The sequence below is a fragment of the Lolium perenne genome, chromosome 1 (genome assembly GCF_019359855.2).
Source record: "Lolium perenne isolate Kyuss_39 chromosome 1, Kyuss_2.0, whole genome shotgun sequence".
Classification (NCBI taxonomy): Eukaryota; Viridiplantae; Streptophyta; class Magnoliopsida; order Poales; family Poaceae; genus Lolium; species Lolium perenne.
Window position 1 is genome coordinate 256,878,428 of NC_067244.2, and position 20,817 is coordinate 256,899,244.

General features: G+C 44.2%; 1 protein-coding gene across 1 annotated transcript; it reads right to left on the bottom strand.

Annotated features, from left to right (window-relative positions):
* Nucleotides 1–5,352: 5,352 nt before the first annotated feature.
* LOC127327756 (uncharacterized) lies at nt 5,353–10,340 on the bottom strand. The gene is made up of 3 exons (XM_051354546.2): nt 9,904–10,340; nt 9,600–9,822; nt 5,353–5,682 (listed from the first exon to the last, which is right to left on the bottom strand). The coding sequence occupies exons 1-3, from the start codon at nt 10,312–10,314 to the stop codon at nt 5,537–5,539; spliced, it is 780 nt and encodes a 259-aa protein (XP_051210506.1). The 5' UTR covers nt 10,315–10,340; the 3' UTR covers nt 5,353–5,536.
* Between the last annotated feature and the right edge of the window lie 10,477 nt (nt 10,341–20,817).

A 20,817-nucleotide genomic window follows, 5' to 3' on the forward strand; every position in this document is an offset into this window, starting at 1 on the left:
TCTTTAATAAAGAACCAGTATGATAATTAGGGTTGTGGAGTTCTGTGGTTTACTATGGTTCTAATTGGGTTCTAGAGTAAGGATTGGATGGATCCCAACAATGTTGGATTCATCAACACCTAGGGCTTGTAAGGTTGAGTTAGGCTTAGGCTTCCTAAGCAATTATTTATACATGATTGCTATCAAGGTTGGTTCATATTGTAGGGGATAGCTAGTTAGGGTTTATAGGTCCTTATAAGCAGGGTTGATGATGATTCTCTGTTTACTTCAAAAGAATAACTTTTGAAGAACATACTTCTTAATTAATGAGAAGTATTGCAATTAGGGTTTATAGGTACAAGGTTTTGCTATTGGATCCCTTAGGTAAGTAATAAATAGTTCCTAAATAGGATGGTTCATAAGTGTCCAACACTAGTAGGGTTTAGTGGAATATAGTTATGTAATGCTACATAATTGGTATGGTTGATACTAGGGTTCATTACAATGGTGTGATACTAAATATGGATTGTTAAGGTTAATAATAATTGGGATGATAGGAACTAGGGTTTAGACTTGGTTGATCCTACTTGATCAACTAGGTATGATTAAGATGAACACATGGGATGCTAATTTAGCAGTGATAGGATTCCCATATTTTATGTGGACATAGTCATGCATTTAGTTGCTAATTATGGATCTATGAATGATAATGGAGTAACATGATTACATGTTATACTCTAGGGTTTTGGTTTATAAACAACTTAGGGTTCATATGATTTAATGGAGCTAGAGTTCCTAATGGCATTAGGGTTTTAGAGTTGAAAACAATTTAGGGGTTTCACATAAAATAATAGGGTTAAGGTCTTTACACATATTAGAACTAGGTTTCCAAGTTGTGATACAATTATTAAAGTATTGATTGATAAAAGAGTTGGAATTATTAATAACGTTGAAATAGAAATAATAGTGGATCTAACATTATATTATTTTAACAGACTTAATAAAATATTGATAATTACTATTAGGGTTTAGGGTTTTAATTAATAGTTGAAGAAATGATCAATTAGGATTCTTATATGATTAAACATAACCATATGGAACAATTGTGGTATTTTAATACAAAGTAATATTTACTATTTTCTGGAGGTGAAACATAGAAACAAGAAAATTATATTTTTAGTATTTAGGTCTTAATGGCTTAAGATTAAAATTGGTCTTTTAAAATTTAGAGGAAAGTTTATATTATTGTCCTTTTAATTTGAAAATATCATAGATGTCATTTTCTGATACTTACTTCTATTTATTGTTTTCTTTTTATTTTCTTAAATGTTTTAAAAAATTTTTAAAAAATAAAATAGATCAAATGATCTATTGGGTTGGCCCAATAGCCTGGCCAACCAGGCCTGGCCCAAAAGGCCCGAGTCGGTTGGGTCTAACCCAAACCGACCCCCACTCTCACGCTCACCCTCCTCACACATACGAACACGGTCACCATCCTCCCTTTCTCCTCTCTTGACCACCTCTGGCGCCGGCGTGGTATGGATTTGCTCCGCCTTGAGGTGATCTACATCTCCACCTCCCCGATTTGATTCCTGAGGTTTCCCCCATTCGCCCCCAACCATAAACCCTAGCTGCTGCCCGGCGCCGCCCCGGCCGATGTTGGCCGTATCCGACGCCGCCGCTCGCTGGAGCTGTGCCGCCACCATCTCGTCCTTCTCCTCCACCAAATTCCCCTCGCTGAGACTCCTCTTACACCGAGTTTCGCGCCCCTCAGACCAACTCTAGCCGCCTCCTATCCCGGCAGTCGCCGGCCGATTCCGGCGTCGTCTCCCACAGGCGTGACGCCTCCACGGTATCCACCACCGGTGCCCGCTGCTTCGACACCGTCCGGCGCTCTCGTGCGACCCTGTCCACGGCTACGCCTAGCAGCGAGCCGTGGTTGTCCTCCGACGCTTCCCCACCCGCGCCTCATGTACGAGCTCCTTCTACTCCCCTTTCTGGCGCAAGTTGGACGGCAGCTGTGGCTGCAACCCTGGCGCCCCTCCTGGCTCGACATGGTCTGCTCCAGGTGCTGTGGTGGTGCCTTACGGCTGCTGCTGTCTGTGTTGCTGATGAACTGGTGGTGTTTCACTGCTGGGTTTGACGTGGTGGATGTACTGGTGGTGTTCGTGTTGGGTTGCTGCTTGTGATGTCTACCTTGGCGGTGAATTGGTGTTGCGGCGTCTACTTTATCCTCGACGCCGGCGGGATGGCGTCTACGACCGCAACCCCGGCGTCCTCACCTCTCTGCAGCCTCTACTACTATACTATTATGTGAGTTAAACCGCCTCACTTTCCTACTATATGTGTCTGATATGTGCTATGGAGATGCTCCTGTTTGGATGATGATTTCATCCAAGCATCTACGTTGATATTGGCTTGGCTAGATAACTCTACTGCAATTTATATATATACCAATCAGTGTGGTGCCTTAATTTGTATGATATTCTCATCCATGACATATGTGGTTGATTGGCTAATTAGAGAGTCCAATTATGTCTTTGTTTACCTCATCGATGAGTTGAGATTTTTCAAGATACAAGAACTGATGTTTATATCCATATTATTTACTTGATGTGTCCTTGTGGGCTAGTGTGCAGATTAAAGATGGATTTGTTGTTGGATCAAGATGCTCCATTGATCATCTGATCATATTACATACTGGCTGTACAATTGGTGTGGTTACAATGACATGCTTTTGTCTCCAGGAATTAATCCAGGAACAAGTTGATGTTACTGGTTGCTCTATCCTTATATTTCTTATTGATTAAACTGATAAGAACGGATCTGGCTTGCCTCATTGGTCTTGCCAATGATGCAAAGGGCTGAGGCACAACTCTTTGATAAGGATAGATACTAAAACTTGACTTTTCTTCTCTGTGAGGAGTATTGCATAGCACCTCTATGCATATCTGAGAGAATGAATTCTCACAACTCAACTGATGATTTGTAACTCTTAATCTTGATGCTTATTCAATTTGCTTTCCTGAATGCCTGTGTGCCATCTGCTACTTCTTGGTTTCTCTGTGGTGCCTCATGAGAGTGTGCACAGAGCAACCACACTTAGCATGATTTAGTGTTGCAGGTGTTTGGGTGTGGTGATTTGGATATGCTTTGATCATAGATACAAATCAGATGATGTTAAAAACTTACAAGCAACTATTGTTTGATAAGGTCTTGTGGTTTTTGATGAATGATTGCTGATATGCTTTTCTGGGGATAGATCTAGTATGCTCCTATCCTAAATATGATGTATACCTGATTCCTGCTCCTAGATGAAGTATTTATACTGTTGATGTTGATCTTGATCTACTCCTTGTTTGACTGCACCTCCTCCTCGCTCCTGCTTGATCTTGTTCTAGAATACCACTATGCTGGTTCTTGGTTGGATGAACTGGGATATCTTCTAAGATGGTTTGATGGCCTGGATGAAGAATAGCTATTGTTTCTTGTGTTCTTGATCTGGTCGATGAACCCTGTGCTAAGGAGCTGTGTGCTCCATGGGATGCCTCTTTTATTGATGACCTGAGCTGTGTTGGGCCTTATACTACTGCCTATGTGCTCTGTGCGTGAGACAACACATAGCCAGCATGCGTGACAGTGCTACTTGCTTGTGTGGCACAAGTCTCTGCCTGGTACATCCCCTCTTGTGGATGAGCATGGACTGAAAAAGATCTTCTTATTTGCATTCCATTTCTTTCTAACCTGGCCACCTGGCTTTCCTTTTCCTTTTGTTTTCTTTGTTTGTTTTGCAGGTGACCAAAGAAACAAAGAATGGAAGATATTTAAATAGGTTTAGCTTAGCTTTTCATTTCTGTTTTAGATTCTTGTAATATTTGTAATTTGTAATATTAGGATATTGTAATGACTTTGTAAATGTGTATATAATTAATAAAATGTAATTTTTCCCTATTCTTAATACTTCTTATTTTGTCTTATTCATATTTCAAACATTGTTTGAATTGTAGTTAGAAATTTATAATATGAATTCAAATTTGAATTCAAATACTTATTTGAATTTCTATCTTCCATATTCGATTGTGAATTCAATTTATTTCTCCCAAAACACATTAATTTAGGAAGGTCATGTCGAAATTTGTCGCACCTACATCGAAGACTAACTCAATTCCATCGATGTAAGAGAAACCTCGATCCCTTTGGAGGTTTTAAACAAAAGCGCGAAAATTCCCCGGATTTTCTATGCATGAATGCAATGCACACATCTGTTTCCTCTCTTTTTGTAACCCCCAATCCTGGGATATTACAAATCCCAAGTGACGATTTATTTTGTGGATAGTAAGCATTTTGAAAGGAAAGGTCGATGCATTTTCCCGCTTGAATGGAAAAAATCAACGTTTTTTTTATCAACCGCAGACTTCGTTAATACTACTCCGTGTGGAAATAATTATAGTAGATCTGTGTTGATTTGCACGACATTTTTTGGTCCGTTCTCTTGAAAAACAATCGACACCTCTCTCATTGACATATCCCTAAACATAAGATATGCATGGGTCAGATCCGGCAATGATCCGCACATCATGCCTTCATGAACTTCTTCATTAATGTCACCGCTTCTCTCGTTATGGCATCAAAACAGCCATTCCGTTAAAATTTATACATCAATAAGCAAACATATGAGTTGACTAACTATTTTTATATAAACAATGTGTTTGAATATGCTAAAATATCTTTTTTATACTTTTTATCATATAAATATTAATTATTTCAGCGGTTATTAAGGGCCCTGATTTTCAGGTTCGCCCCAGGCCCCAAAATCTCAGGACCGGCCCTGCATGATCTTCACTCATTGTTGGGTGCGTAGGTGTTGCGTGGCAGTTTCACATTTTTTTGATGTATGTTTTTTTTATCAGATCTTTGTTGAATAGATCAATAAAAGAAGTGTGCATCTTTTAGATGCAGAGGCTAGGGCATTCCCTTCATTTCGAAAAAAAATCATAGTTGTTTGGTTAAGTTGTCATGCTGCACTTTGTTTCTGGATGAGTCTTTTTCTTATATGTTTTGATTGTAGCTGACAGCTAGCTTACATCATTGGTGTTGTGTACATAAAGCTGGGCCAAGTCGATGTGCCACCTGACGCTCACATCCGGGACCTCCATCTGCTGCCCATGCCTGCTTTTGTTGCTGCTGATTCCGCCTCGGTGTTTTCCATAGTATGATGCTAGTAGCTCGGGAAGCAAAGGAACACCGTCGTCTTCGAGGAAGCCATGTTGTCTGCCCCTTCTCCTTAAGCTGTGTCGTGATGATGCCACTGTGTGGCGAGTCCGCTTCCCTGACAAACGCCCCGCGCCTTGGTGGATGATTTGCACATTTTTAGATAAAGGAGCAAAAGCTCCAGCCTCTGCATCAATTGATGCACACGGCCCTTTATTAAAGATCTCAAAGTATCGAGTACGAAAGCAACAGTATAAAAAGTACAGTCATGGATCCGACAAGGTTGCTACATGAATCAACCAACGGAAAAACAGACACCTAAATAGGCTAGCCATACTCTATCCTATTACTGTGTCGCCATCCAGTAGCCCGGTAGTAGAAATCCTGAGTAACCAACAGCAGCTTGTTGCATCCAGTATCCATATCCTTGCGCTGATCCTCCGGTAGTAGGAAAGCCCATAACTGTATCCAATGCACAGCTCGATGAATAACCTGCAAAAAGTTAGTACCCTTCTGATTATTAAAAATCATATCATTTCTAGTATTCCATATTGTCCAGCATATAGCAGATATACCAATCCGAATTTTATTTTTATCTTTCTTCGGAACTCCATACAACCAGTTCCCAAACATATTATTAATACTCATTGGAGGCGGAATATTATAGGAAAAGTAAATCATCCTCCAAATGATAGTAGCAAAAGGACATGCAATGAACAAATGTTCAACAGTTTCATTTGTGTCACAGAAACAACACTTTTGAGATCCTGTCCATCTACGTTTTGCCAAATTATCCTTAGTAAGTAAGACCTTGTTGTTAAGAAACCACATGAAAATCTTTATCTTTAAAGGGATTTTTAGTTTCCACAGATATTTGCGTAGAAATCTAGTATGTCCATTCATATAATCAAGATACATAGATTTAACTGTGAACAAACCCGAATCCGTAAGCTTCCATACAAACTTATCAGGTTCGTCAGTAAGATTGATGGTAATAAGTCTTTGACACAAATGCAACCACTCAGTATATTTGTGATCATTTAGTCCTCTCCTGAAGCTAATATTCAACGGAGTTTGAGCCAACACTGTGGATACCAGAACATCTCTATGCTGCACTATATTATACAAGGAGGGATATTGTTGTGCTAAAGGGACATCCCCTAGCCACACATCTTCCCAAAAACGTACCGAACAACCATCACCAACTTTGAAAAACCCTCTACTAAAAAAATCAGATTTCACTTTCATAAGACCTTTCCAGAAAGGTGAATCAGTAGGTTTAGCCTCAACTTGCGCTAAAGTTTTAGAATGTAGATACTTGTTATGCAGAATTTCTTGCCACATTCCTTGTTCATTAAGGATTTTGAATAACCATTTACTAAGTAAGCATTTATTTTTTAACTCCAAAACTTCAATACCGAGGCCCCCCTGATCTTTCGGCCTGCAAAGCATGTTCCACTTAGAGAGCCTATATCTTCTCTTTTGTTCATCAGATTGCCAGAAAAAATTGGACCTAAAAAAATCTAATCTTTTCCTAACCCCCACTGGGATTTCCAAGAACGATAACATAAACATTGGTAAACTTGTTAAGACCGAATTAATGAGAACTAATCTATCCCCATAAGAAAGCATTTTGCTCCGCCAGCAACCTAATTTTGAAGCAAAACGACTCTCAACCGGATTCCACTCAGCATTTCTCAAAATTCGGTGATGGATAGGAATACCGAGATATTTAAAAGGTAAAACTCCTGCCTCACAACCAAAAATTTGCATATATTGTTGTTCAGTATCCTTTGCTTTACCAAAACAGAAGATCTCGCTCTTATGAAAGTTAATTTTCAACCCAGATAGTTGCTCAAACATGCATAATATCAACTTCATATTAAGTGCTTTGGCAATGTCATGTTCCATGAATAAAATTGTGTCATCGGCATATTGTAATATTGAAATGCCTCCATCAACTAAATGTGATAAAAGACCCCCTATTTGACCCACTTCCTTAGCCCTAGCAATAAGAATGGCTAGCATATCGGCGACAATGTTAAAAAGAATCGGAGATAAAGGATCTCCCTGTCTCAAACCTTTCCTAGTTTGGAAATTATGGCCAATATCATCATTCACCCTAATTCCCACACTCCCTCCTTCAACATACTGTTTAATCCGATTACACCATATTTTATCAAACCCCTTCATACGCAGAACTTGTTGTAAAAAAGGCCATTTTACCTTATCATATGCTTTTTCAAAATCAATTTTGAAGAGAACACCGTCTAGCTTTCTCCTATGCAATTCATGTATAGACTCGTGAAGCACGACTACTCCCTCAAGAATATGTCTACCTGGCATGAACGCGGTCTGAGTAGGTTTGATCACATTATGAGCTACCTCAGCAATTCGAATGGTAGCCACTTTAGTAAAATTTTTAAAAATCACATTGAGTAGACATATTGGGCGGTACTGTTGAATTTGTGTCGCATTATCTTTTTTTGGAAGCAGAGTAACAACCCCAAAATTTAGCCTATGCAAAGGTAATTCTCCTTTTTGGAACGAAATAAAAAGCGCCATCAAATCCACTTTTATTACTTCCCAAAAAGTTTGATAAAACTCTGCCGGAAACCCATCTGGTCCTGGCGCTTTATTATGTTTCATCTGTGAAATTGCCTCATAAACTTCCTCAAATGAGTAGTCTTTGATCAGAGTCTCATTTTCAGCCGCGGAAACTTGAGGAATATCATCAATTCTATCCTCTTCCATTACTACTGAACTGTGTTGCGGCTCACCAAAAAGTTTTTTGTAATATTCAGTAATATAAGTTTTAAGATTTTCATCCCCAACAATCGTACCCTCTTCTTGTTCAAGCTGAAAAATTTTCTTCTTCCTGTGTTTCCCATTAGCAATTAAGTGGAAGTATTTTGTGTTGTTGCCTCCTTCTTGCACATATTTAACTTTTGCTCTCTGTGCCCATTTTGTCTCCTCGGTCCTCCTAAGTTTGTTCAAATTATCATTAGCCAATCTTAACTTATCCCTCTCAACAGTAGATAGAGGACAAGTCTCCGCCTTAATGTCTAGGAATTCAATAATCTGGATTAACCTCTCCTTCTCTAGTTTATATTTCCCACTTAAATTCTTCGCCCATCCCCTTAAAAATCTTCTTAGGTGTCTAATCTTTTTTTGCCATGTATCAATTGGAGAGACCCCTCTGGGACCTGCAGCCCATTCGGCTGCCACCATATCATAAAACCCCGCCTGTTGAAACCAAGACAACTCAAAAGAAAACCGAGACTTGTTGCCTAAATGCGCATGATTACCCGAATCAATAAGAAGTGGTGTATGATCAGACCCAGACCGTGGTAAAGCCCTCACCGATACCAATGGGAATTTTTGCTCCCACTCCACGCTAGCCAGAACACGATCCAATTTTTCATAAGTAGGGGTCTCACGCCGACTAGCCCAAGTGTATTGACGACCGGAGAGCGCAATTTCCCTCAGGTTTAAGCTCTCAATGATGGCATTAAAAATGAAAGGCCATCTAGGATTATAATTATTATTACTCTTCTCTTCTGGTTTTCGGAGGATATTAAAATCACCAGCTAGAAGTAAGGGTAGAGGCTCGCCCTCACATAATCGAACCAGCTCAGCTAGAAATTCATGTTTGAGAGAATCCTGGGCAGCACCATACACCGGCACCAAAACCCACTCAAAACCATCACTTTTTGACTTCAAAGATAGCTTGACACAAAAATCACCATTAACTACATTATTAACTTTTAAAGTATTAGTATTGATGCCAACCAAAATACCTCCTGATCGACCCTGGGGTGGTAAACAAAACCAGCAAAAATCCTTTCCACATGATAAATCTCTAAGGAAAGGAATTGTAAAATTTGATTTCCCAGTTTCCAGAAGTGCAATATAATCTAGCTTGTGTTCTCTAATAGATTCCTTCACGAACAGATGTTTACCCGGATCACCAAAACCCTCACTATTCCATGTCAAACCACACAAAGAATTCATTGCCATTTACTTGTAATTTTTATTACGAATTCTGTTACTTCGTCTAACTTTGTTCTTATCATAAGATTTTTTCTTTTTATTTCGTCTTATCTTGTTTGCTACAGGGGAGGTGCACACCACATTATCATCAATTAGGTGATCCTCATCATCTAGATCCACCACTAAATCCGAAGCATGTGAAACAATAAGACATGGCATCATATCCCCACAATTATCGGAAACAGATTCATTTTTCTTCAGGATAGTTAAAGTCCTTTGTAGTTCATTGTCCTTAATTTTATGGGCTGCACTAATCTGTTCCGTATGTGAATTACCCATAGAAATCCCTAACACAGTAGCATTATGGATAATATCTGCATCAGAAAAATTAAGTAACGAGTGAGATTGGGAGATACCTTGCGCAAAGCTCTCATTACGCCTTTGTGCAAGCATCATAGCCTTTTCAAGCTGGGTCGCATCTGCATTAGGCTGAGCTCGGAGTCTTCCACTCGACCTCACACCTGTTACCTCCTGTGACTTTATGCCGCCAAAAGCAATCACCTCTTCAGTAGAGAAGGCTTTAGATACTGGAGTATTTACTGTAACCGGTTTCATGTTATTCTTGGTAGCCCCATCTGCCTGAGAAGCACAAAAGTTTGGACTAGTTATAATAGTAGTATTATCAGGCATATCAGTAAAGCAACCATCAGTACTACTAACCATATGATGGACCGACACTGGCAAAGGAGACACAGTAGACTTGCTCCGTTTGGGTTTTACCATGTGAATGTATGTGCGTTTTGAGGACTCCATAGGTAAACTGGTACTGCCTTCAGACATAAAATGCTGTGATGACACTTTAGCCAGCGGTGAAGAGACCAAAGTCTGCGGCAAAATCGACTTGCCTGGTGCGATCGGCGCACCGGTCGACGTAGTGCCGCTGCCTGGGCTGCAAGCACCATGCACAGGCAGACTTGGCGCACCAGTCCGAACAGCGATCGACATGCCCCTCGCGAATGAGCCATGCATGGGCGTAGCGGCCTCCCCGGCCTCCGCACCATCGCCCTCCAAACCGCGATCAGCTCGCTGAACCAAAGGAAGAACCACACCCGGCTCATGAAGCATGGTCATACCCAACTTCGAATTAGCCAAAAGCCCATCCGCCGGTTCCGAAACAGCCACATCTCTAAAATAAGGATCAAGGCATTTAGGAGTAGATAAAATAAAATCATTAACTGGCGATATAATTACATTATCATACCTAGGTGAAACATCAACAGATGCAGAACTTTTTTCTTGAGAAACAGTAGGTGGTAAAACAGAAAGAGAGGCTCCCGCCGAAGTAACTGGATGCGACGGTTCATAATCAGTATCATTGCCTCCCTCTTCATTTTTCTTTCTCTTAATCTCTCTGTCAACATCATCTCCTGAGTTGTTACTAGGACCATCATGATCCATGTCATCATCCTTATGCATATCCTCCGACAAATTACCATATCATGTGTCGTTGGAGCTTTGAAACCCTCCACTTCAAAACGGAGTCGAAAAAAATCATTGCGAATCTTCACATCAAGACTAGCAGGAATAAGAGCCGGGTCCAAACAACTAATGCGAATTCTTAGCACATTATTAGCCCTTGTAAACGGTAAATCAATATCTGTGGTCTCACCAAAAATATCACCAAAAGCCCATAACGCCAGAATTTCATCAAGGGCAAAGGGAGGAAAACCATAAACTCGGACCCACACCTCTTCTGCCGTCCAAACTGGTTCAACATCCTTTCTCCAGAAATCGAAAGACAAAGTAATTTGTGTCTTTGGCACACAAAATTTACCGAAGTGCTGAGCCTTGACCAAATCACTTCTGCTTGGAAAATTAACCCTGAACACATTATTCTCCATCTGCTGAACATCCCATTGATAATGATCATCAGGCATCAAAAATTGTAATTGTGCTATTAACTCAGGTATGGTCATGATCCCACCCTCAACTGCCACTCTACCCAACCTTGTATTCTCAACACGAGGCCGAACATCACCAGAAAGGGGTATCTTCCAAAAAGTTAAATCCGCATGTCCAACTCCATAAACAGCAATTCTTGGTTTTGGAGCACGCAGAATTGGGCAATCTCGCGTTGCATGATCCGCACTTTGACAACATTCACATAGTTCTGCTTTACAATCATTGATACAATGGCCTGTTTTGTGACATCGGAAACATTCTGGACCTTTCTTCTTTGCAACCAAAGCAGACTCAGTGTTCAGATCTTGAGTGCCAATATGTGAGTGAACAGCGTCAGACCCAAAGGGCATGTCCCCATGTGTCTGTCCTTGCACAGTAGCCCCGGCCGTATTCAGAACAGCGGGTCGCTGCACATCAGCTTGTTTTGCAACCTGTGTCTGCCTACTCACAGACGGTACTGCCCGCACAGATTCTCGAACTGTCGAAGTGTTAGCATTATGAGTACCCGAATCTGAGGTAGAAGAAGCAAGAAGCTGTTTTGCAAAGGCCTCAGCCGCCTCTTTAACTAGATGCTTCTGGGCATCATTGAGCCTACTGAGATCAGGGCCATCTCTAGGCAAATTATCCCGACGAACATAAGTATTGGACGGTCTTCTATTGAAATTATTACCTCCGAAACTCCGATTGTAGCCTCTGTTGTACCCTTGCTGGTTCCGATATGCACCCCCGGCATTATTGGGGCGCCCAGACCCAGCACGGAAAATTCCATCTCCGAACACATCATCAGCACGCTCCGCGCCATTACCAGAGTTGCCCCCATGACCAGCCGTGCCACTTGGGCCACCTTGCTCGAAGCGAGATCTCCCTCCCGGCGGCGGACCGCTTCCGCCACCGTCCCATCTTCCACTCCCCCGTCCTCCCCACGACGAATTCCCTCCACCGCGGTTCATGACGGCGGCGGTACTAGGCGATAGCGAAGGAATACGGGGAGCAGGGAGAAACGATCTCTTAGAGAAACCTAGCCTACACCGTGGACTACGATCAAAACGAGTCACACGGTTGGCTGATCGGGACGTGATCATAGGTTCAGGGCCCATACTGCCCTTATTCAGAACCAAACGATTCACCCCAGATGGACTTGACACAGCCCGGCCCAATTCAGCATCATGAGATTTGAAATTTAACGAAACCCGTTGATGGATCGGTGCAGTAACACGCACAGATGATGAACTCTGCCGGCGATCGAAGGGGAAGTCGCGCAACCACCGGCGCTCCACCGGTCCAGCCATCCTAGCCCGCCGCCTCCTTCTTTGCACAAGAACCCATTCACTAGCGTCAAAGGATTCGAGCAAAAATGTTGATGGCGACAGAACAGACATGGGAATCTTCGATCTTCTTCCGATCTCTCTGCATTCATGAATAGCAGCAGTTGGATCAGAAATAGCTGAATTGAAAAACTCACCCGATCTGAGAGTAATCGCCGCCAAACGTTGCCTCCTCTTCTTCTCTTCACGTCGTTGCAGCGTTGAATCTCCCGCCTCCACCAACGTGCAAACTTCTGCCGCCGGCGTACACATGAATGGAGAAACTCCGGTGTCAGGCTCCTCATCCTCGACGGAGATCTCCGACGCCTCGTCGTCAGCAATCGCCCAGAATCGCCCGAGTATCGCCTCCAACGGCTCTCCGTCTTTCACGGTCATGCGAACTGAGAGAGAGAGCCTGATTCCGATGATTTGCACATGTACTTAAGTAAGACCTAACCGCAATCTCCGCTCTCCCTCTCTATCTTTCTGCTGTAAGAGCATCTCCAGCCGCGTTCCCAAAGCGTCCCCCAAAGGGATTTGGGGCGCGCCGGACAGAAAATGCGTTCCAGCCGCGTCTCCTAAAGCCCATTTTGTCCGGCGCGCCCCCATTCGGTGTCCGGCGCCCCGAGCCCGTCCCCGTCCCACAGGGGACGCACCGGGGACGCCGGACAGAACGAAAAGCGAGACGGGGAGTGGCGGGACCGACTCGTCAGCGGCACAATAAATTTTTAACCTAACCGTCGCCTACCTCGCGACGAAAGTTATTGGCGGTGCAGTTCCCGCAACGACGCAGCGACGGTGCAGTTCCCGCAGCGACGGTGCAGTTCCCGCAGCGACGCAGCGACGGTGCAGTTCCCGCAGCGACGCAGCGACGCGTCCCATCGCGCCTAGCTCTGCGTGCCGGCGTTAATGCGCGCCACCGCTCCCCGCCTCCCTCCGGCCTATTAAAGGGCCGCCTCTCATCGTCCCTCTCACACACAAACCCTAGCGCCTCTCTCCCAAACCCTAGCCGCCACCATCTCAACAAGACTCGACGCTATGTCCGGTAGAGGCGGAGGCCGACCTCGCGGCCATGGTCGTGGTCGTGGCCGCGGCAGAGCTGAACGCTCGCCGTCGCCTTCCACGCTGCCGGCTTCATCATCGTCGGAGATGGACGTGGAGCCGGACGTGCGGTTCGAGTTCGTCCTCGTCCTCAAGGGCGACCCGCGCGGCATCCAGAGGCTGCCGGACTCCTTCGCCGACTACGTCGCCGGCGACAATCGCCCGCGCACGATGCATCTGCGGGAGGCTGCGTGCGGCTACTACCGGTGGATCGTCGACGTGATCTACGACGCGCGCGGCAAGATGTACCTCAACATCGGCTGGGAGAAGTTCGCGCGGCACCACAACCTCCAAGCCGGCTTCATCCTCCTGTTCTCCTACTTCGGCGATAGGGACATGAGCGTCAAGGTCTTCGACGAGACGCGGTGCCGCCGGGACTACCAGGGCGACATCACCGACGAGGAGGACGACTGAGTGTTCTTTCTTCGCAGCGAATACGTGCACGGAGGTTTCTGCCTGTTCGCCTCATCGGTAGAACCAACAAGGGCACCATCCTCCCGCTGGATTTTCCAGTTTAGGTGACTGGGTGTGCCCTCGAGTGTTCTTTCTTAGCAGCGAACACAGGAAACCTTCGATGCACGGCCTAGTTAGGTTTAGTTTCTTTGCAAAATTTTATATTTGTGTCCACGACGGTTCAAACTATGTATTAGTTTGTGGAAAACCATGTTCCCAATTATGTTTTCGTGTAAACCACGTTCCAAATTATGTATTAGTTTGTGGAAATTGAAATAAAAAAGGCAAAAAAAAGTATTTTAAATGTTTGGGGGAGGCGTTTGGGGGACGCGGCTGGGGAGCGACGTCCCCCAAAGGCGGCACGAACAAAACACATCCCCCAAACGCTTAATCCGGCGCGGTTTGGGGGACGCTTTGGGGGACGCGGCTGGAGATGCTCTAAGACTGCTCATAGTGAGGTAACATAGATGGTAATATCACATATCTCAAGGTATTTTAATGACATGACATGACAATAGATGAAAAAGAGAGTGAGGTAGTAGTTATGTTACCATAACATCACACAACCCAAAACAATATGAGTGTACAACATAATTAATGACACATTGCATGAAACCACATCTAAGTTACTACTCACTATGGAGGTACCGTAGTAGTAACTTAGACTAGCAATATAACATACTACGTTACTCCCCACTATGAGCAACCTAAGCAATTCGGAAGATGTCCCTTTCTCTTAATATATTCAGGTGAGGAATATCCCTCTCTTTGAAAATTCAAAAAAAAAGCTGAGCCAAGTGTCTTTTGTCTTAAGAACTAAAAAGGTGATTTTTTTCCTCTAGAAGAAAAGATTGAGGCTCGCGTTGCAGCCCAAATCAACCAGACCCTCGAAAATTGGTGTTCACATTTATGAAGCATTCAAGCTCCTGTTATAAGCGTAGTTTAAAGCATGCACGTGCACAAATTATCCATCCACTATAGGAATGGCCCGATATGCCGAGGGCCAGGAACCCTCGGTGTAGCATGTTTTGGCCTTTGGTGTAGACTACGCCGAGGGCCGCTCTCGGCATAGCTCCTCGGCGGCTACCTCCCTCGGCAGAGCCACTATTGCCAACGGCGTAGCCCGGCCCTTGGCGTAGCACGCTACGCCGACGACAAAACCGTCAACATACAAATTCTTTAAAACTCAAATTTCCTTTTACCAAAAAAAATTCAATTTTTTTTCTATATGCCGACGACAAAACCCTCGGCGTAGACTTTTAAAATTTTCAAATTTTAATTTTTTTACACCATTTTTTCTTTTCTTTTTTTACTTGTTTATCTTTCACCAATACACTTTTAACTCTAAGTACACTTAATCTTAGGTCAAATTACAATCATGGTTAAACTTCCAAGTCGGTCACCTATCCTCACACTACTCCAGCTTCAGCATGCTTAACTTTTTGATTCCATTCGGATAAGCTTCCATTAATTAATTAACACCTTTTGCTGATAATAATAGCATATTAACTCTATTAACCGTTGAACTGTGATGCACACCTCTATTTTTGAATTCCAGACAATTACTTAAGTAAACAACAATGAAACAATGAATATATAAGTAATAATAATATTGAATTCAAATAACAATAAAATGATTTTATTTTTTGATCTTTTTTCTATTTAATATGGAATAATTTATATCTTTAAATCGGAAAATCGAAATTCCACAAATAATATGTCTAAATTGATCAGAAAATGAGAGGAATCTAAATATAACATCAATATCTTCATTTGAACCTAAAAATTAGAGGAATCCAAATATGACGCCTAGTTTGCCATGTGGCCAAAACCGCCCCCCCTTGGGAGATGCATGCAAAATGGCTGTATCGGGCGCGCTGGTGCACCGTTTGCCAACACGCTAAACGGACAAAAATTAGCACATAAAGTGATGTGTTATAGACCTAAAAACATTTTTCGTGGAATTTATTAAGCGACAGAAAGTGTACCCCTAGTTTAAATTCGGTCAGTTTCGAGCGGATTCGGCGGGACATCGCAAGAAGCCGCAGGTATTCCCATATAGCTAGCGCATACATGTGGCATGTGATATGTGGTGCGGAGGCGGTGTCCTACCAATACGTGGAGGTCTCGCGCAATACTAAAATGCGCCCACGTAGCTGCTTCACAAAAAAACACCGTTTTGGCACCCCGAAAATGAAAAAACCATCGCCCATGGGTCGAATTGGAAATCCGCTCCCTGGACCTTGCTTCCCATCCCAGGGACCACGCATGTGCCAAATATGGCCTCGTTCCGACAAACTATGCGGTGTCAGAGACCGTTTACTACTCATCTGCCCTAAAAGCCATAGAACTCCGGACATGATAGCTCTGTTTGTGAATGGTTTTCCAAAATAATTGCCGTATTCTAATTCCGAATTTTGGAGTGGTTACTAGGAGACATAAAATGACTCCATGCGGCTCGGCGGGATTTTCTAACTTCGTTTAAATTGCCATTTGGCCAAAACGAGCCCCCACAAATATGCGGTATGGCCGTACCGGACGCACCCGTTTACCATCGCGCTAAACGGAAAACATTTAGCACATAAACTGATGTGTCATAGACCTAAAAGTATTTTTCCCGAAATTTATTGAGCGGCGAAAAGTGTACCCCTAGTTCAAATCCGGTCAGTTTCCAGCGGATTCGGCGGGACACTGCAGGAAGCCACATGGATTTCCAGATAGCTAGCACGCACATATGACATGTGATATTTGGTGCGAAGGCGGTGTCCTACCACTACGCGGAGGTCTCACGCAATACTAAAATGCGCCCCATGTAGCAGCTTCATAACAAAAACCCATTTTGGCACCCCGAAAATGAAAAAAACAATCGCCCATGGGTCGGATTGGAAATCCGCTCCCATTGCATCCCATCCCAGGGACCACACACGAGCCAAATATGGCCTCGGTCCGACAAACTATGTTGTGTCACAAGCCGTTTCCTACCCATTTGCCCTAAAAGCCATATAACTCCGGACGTGGTAGCCCTGTTTGTGAAGGGTTTTCCAAAATAATTGCCGTATCCTAATTCTGACTTTTGGAGTGGTTACTAGGACACATAAAATGACGCCATGCGGTTCCGCGGGATTTTCTGATTTCGTTTAAATTGCCATCTGGCCAAAACGGGTCCCCACGGAGATGCGGTATGGTCGTACCGGGCGCACTGGTGCACCCGTTCACCATCGCGCTAAACAGAAAAATTTTAGCATATAAAGTGATGTGTCATAGACCTAAAAACATTTTTCCCGGAATTATTGAGCGACGGAAAGTGTAGCCCTAGTTCAAATCCGGTCACTTTCCAGCGGATTCAGCGGGACACAGCAGGAAGCCGCATGGATTTCCAGATAGCTAGTGCGCACATATGGCATGTGATATATGGTGCGAAGACGGTGTCCTAACACTACGCGGAGGTCTCGCGCAATACTAAAATGCGCCCATGTAGCTGCTTCACAAAAAAACACTGTTTTGACACCCCGAAAATAAAATACCATCGCCCATGGGTCGGATTGGAAATCCACTCCATGGACCTTGCTTCCCATACCAAGGACCACGCACGTGCCAAATATGGTCTCGTTCCGACAAACTATGGGGTGTCAGAGACCGTTTACTACTCACTAGTTGAATGCCCGTGCGTTGCTACGGTCCTCAAGTTTATTTTCCAGACGTGAACATATATACCAGTGCAAACTGAAATTCCATTCAATAATGAGGAAAATGTTGGCCATGAGAAAATGATAGCAATATGTACTTTCAATAGCGATAACATGCAACCTCCTAAAATCTTCTCTCAAACCCATTGAGTATGGATAACAAATCTATATAATTTCCTTTTCATAGCTATTGCTGGTTGTCAAAACATTTTGTTTACCATCATGGTAGGACACAGTGGTGCATTCTCAAAGCGAATTTTTTTTAAATAATACGAATTTTTTATTTAATTCCAGGACTACCACGCGTTTTTAAAATTTTCGAAAAGTGTGACTCGGTCGGATGACAGCAGGCCGATCAGCCGGCAGCAGGCCGATCGGCCGGCAGCAGGCCGATTGCAGGCCCTGCAGTGGCCGCAGTGGCCGACCAGAGGAGACAGCAGCCCGTCGGACTGCTGCAGTCCGATCGGACGGGAGCAGCCAGACAGGGGCATGCACCATGCACGCGTCGCGTCGGTCGACCCGGCCGGCCACGCGCAGACGCCCTCGCCCGTGGCAACGCTCCCCCGGCCAGCCTTTTCTTCTTTCTTCTTTCTTCTGTCTTCTTCCTCCTCTCTCCTCTCTTCTTCCCTTCTCTCTTTCCTGCATGCTTTCTTCCCTGGCTGCACAAGAACAGCTCGAAAACTTCAGCATATTTCGCAGATCCCTAGTGATTTAGCCAATAAAACTTCAACATTTTGCTGCTATTAGTTGAGGGAAGCTCGATCTACAGATGGGTTAGGTTTTGGAGAGGATTGGTGGTGTTGTTTAGCAGCAATGGTGATGAAGTGGTGGAGGTTGGTGGTGGTGTAAGGGGCTGAGCTGCTGCTGGTTCGTGGTGGCGCTGAGGTGCCGCGTGCTGTTCGTGCTGCTACAGTTGGAGAGGCTGCTCACGCTACAAGGGTAAATCCTAATCTTTGCATAGTAGTGTTAACTGTGTAGGTTAATGTGGGCTGGTTTTAGTGTTAGTGTATTTATGTGGGCTGGTTTTAGTAGTTGACGCGGATGGAATTTTTTTTAGGTGAGCAAAGATGACAGATGTAGTGAAGATAGTATTTTACTATGGTATGGGTAGTGTCCGATCAAATGAAATGGGAGTTGATCTGAGTGAGTTCAAATCTGTAGAGATGAATATGACTGCTCCTAGAACATGGACAATTGAGCAGGTGAAGGACTGGTTGACAGAATGTTTCGGGCTTAATCCTGAAGTGCACACAGTGGGTGTGCATGCATTGTGGACTAAGTCGATATCAAACATTTCGTGGTATCTGAGGCCTGTAGATGATACCTCTAAGTGGGTGAGCTGGTTAAAAGGGGCTGAAAGGAGAGGAACTAACCCTGTGGCATTAGTTCTTCCGGTGGAGAAGGAGGTAGCGCCTCCTGAAGGCGGTTACAGTGGAGGAGGTGGTTACGAATCAGGCCAGAGCAGTGAAGCACCCGGCGGTGGCGGTGGTTACGAGCCTGAACAGAGCAGCCATGCGGAAGATGTTTATATCGGCCAGGGTGATGGTTACAGTGGAGAAGACGGTGAGGTTGATGGTGACGAAGAAAATGGATACAGCCAGAACCAGATGGAAGAGGAAGATACAGAAGGTGAAAGTGATGCTGATGATTCCGATGAGTCTGATGATGGGGAGGAGGTGCCTATTCCAGGCAGATGGAATCATAACTTTTCGTCTGCAATGACAATCAACGATGGTCTTGATTCTAACTGGGAGTATCACCAGAACAATGTCGCCGTAGGGGCCATGTTTCCGTCGAAGCGACATATGCAGGATGCAATAATGAAGTGGGCAATGGTGAGTCAGAGGCAGCTGAGAACAACCGTGTCATCTGGAAAATACCTGACGATGGAATGTGTGGACATCAATTGTCCCGGAAGGGTGCATGGGTATGTTCCTAAGTATGACACAACATGGCGTGTGAGCGACTTTGTGGCACATAGTTGTGAGCTTGCAAGTATCCTCAATGATCATTGCAACCTGTCGTCTAATCTCATAGCTCGGCTGTTGTACACTGAAATAGTGGAAGGGCAAGCCATGAGAGTAAACGCCATCCAGAAGAATGTTAAGAAGCATCATTTTTACACCATATCTTATGGCAAGGCTTGGAGGGCTAAGCAGAGGGCGATGGAGATGAGGTTTGGTTCGTTTCGAGACGCATACGACGCTGTTGTTCGTTTGCTGCAGACGCTGCAGGCGAGGAATCCAGACACATATGTGAACATCCAGGACATGTTTTTGCCGGAGTACCCATCTTACAGGGTTCTGCATAGAGTCTATTTCTCGTTCGGTGTATGCATCGAATCATTCAGACACTGTCGACCCGTGTTATGTGTCGACGGCACGTTTCTGACTGGTCAGTACAAGGGTCAAATCTTAACCGCCATTGGAATGGACGGAAACAATCAAATCGTGCCACTCGCTTTTGCTTTCGTGGAGAGTGAGAACACCGAAAGCTGGTTATGGTTTTTCAGGCAGTTGAAGATTTCAATTGTAAAGGACAAGCCGAATGTTTGCATCCTTCATGACAGGCATGCAGGTATACTGAAAGCTATTAAGACACTGAAAGAGCCTGGGCAAGAAACGCCATGGATTGACATTGAGAGCCGTTGGTGCATGCGCCACCTGGGGGCCAATTTTTACACACAATTCAGGAACAAGCCCCTTATGAATGTCTTCAAGCGGTTGTGCATCCAGAACCAGCAGTGGAAGTATAATTTCGGCATACTTTGGACACGTCGCGAGGTATGTAGACTGTACAACATAGTTCTTGCGTAATTTATAGTTTTGCACGAGTACTGACTATTTCTCTCCGCAGAGACGATTTGCTCGCGACCAGGTCAGGAACTGCTACCCTGCGTTCACCGAGCAGTTCGACGTGCTCGATGATAGGGCGGTGATCTGGCAGCCCTATATGGCCGCCGCCGTGCATGCAAGGTACCCCGGCGGGATCTCTAACCTCTGCTATAGAGATTGTGCGTACTGGATGACACAGTCGAAGATCATCTTCGATGTGTCCGTTGAGATAATGTCCCAGCAGAGGATCATGAGGCAGTTCGGCTCTCGGCAGCTGGTCGATCCTCCACCACC

Coding starts and splice junctions, on each gene's coding strand:
- LOC127327756 (XM_051354546.2), bottom strand. CDS start 10,314: ATGACCATGCTTCATGAGCCGGGTGTGGTTCTTCCTTTGGTTCAGCGA. Junction 9,823..9,903: donor CAGTGTCGGTCCATCATATG/GTTAGTAGTACT, acceptor TGTGCTTCTCAG/GCAGATGGGGCTACCAAGAA. Junction 5,683..9,599: donor TAATGAGAGCTTTGCGCAAG/GTATCTCCCAAT, acceptor AACTTTTTGCAG/GTTATTCATCGAGCTGTGCA.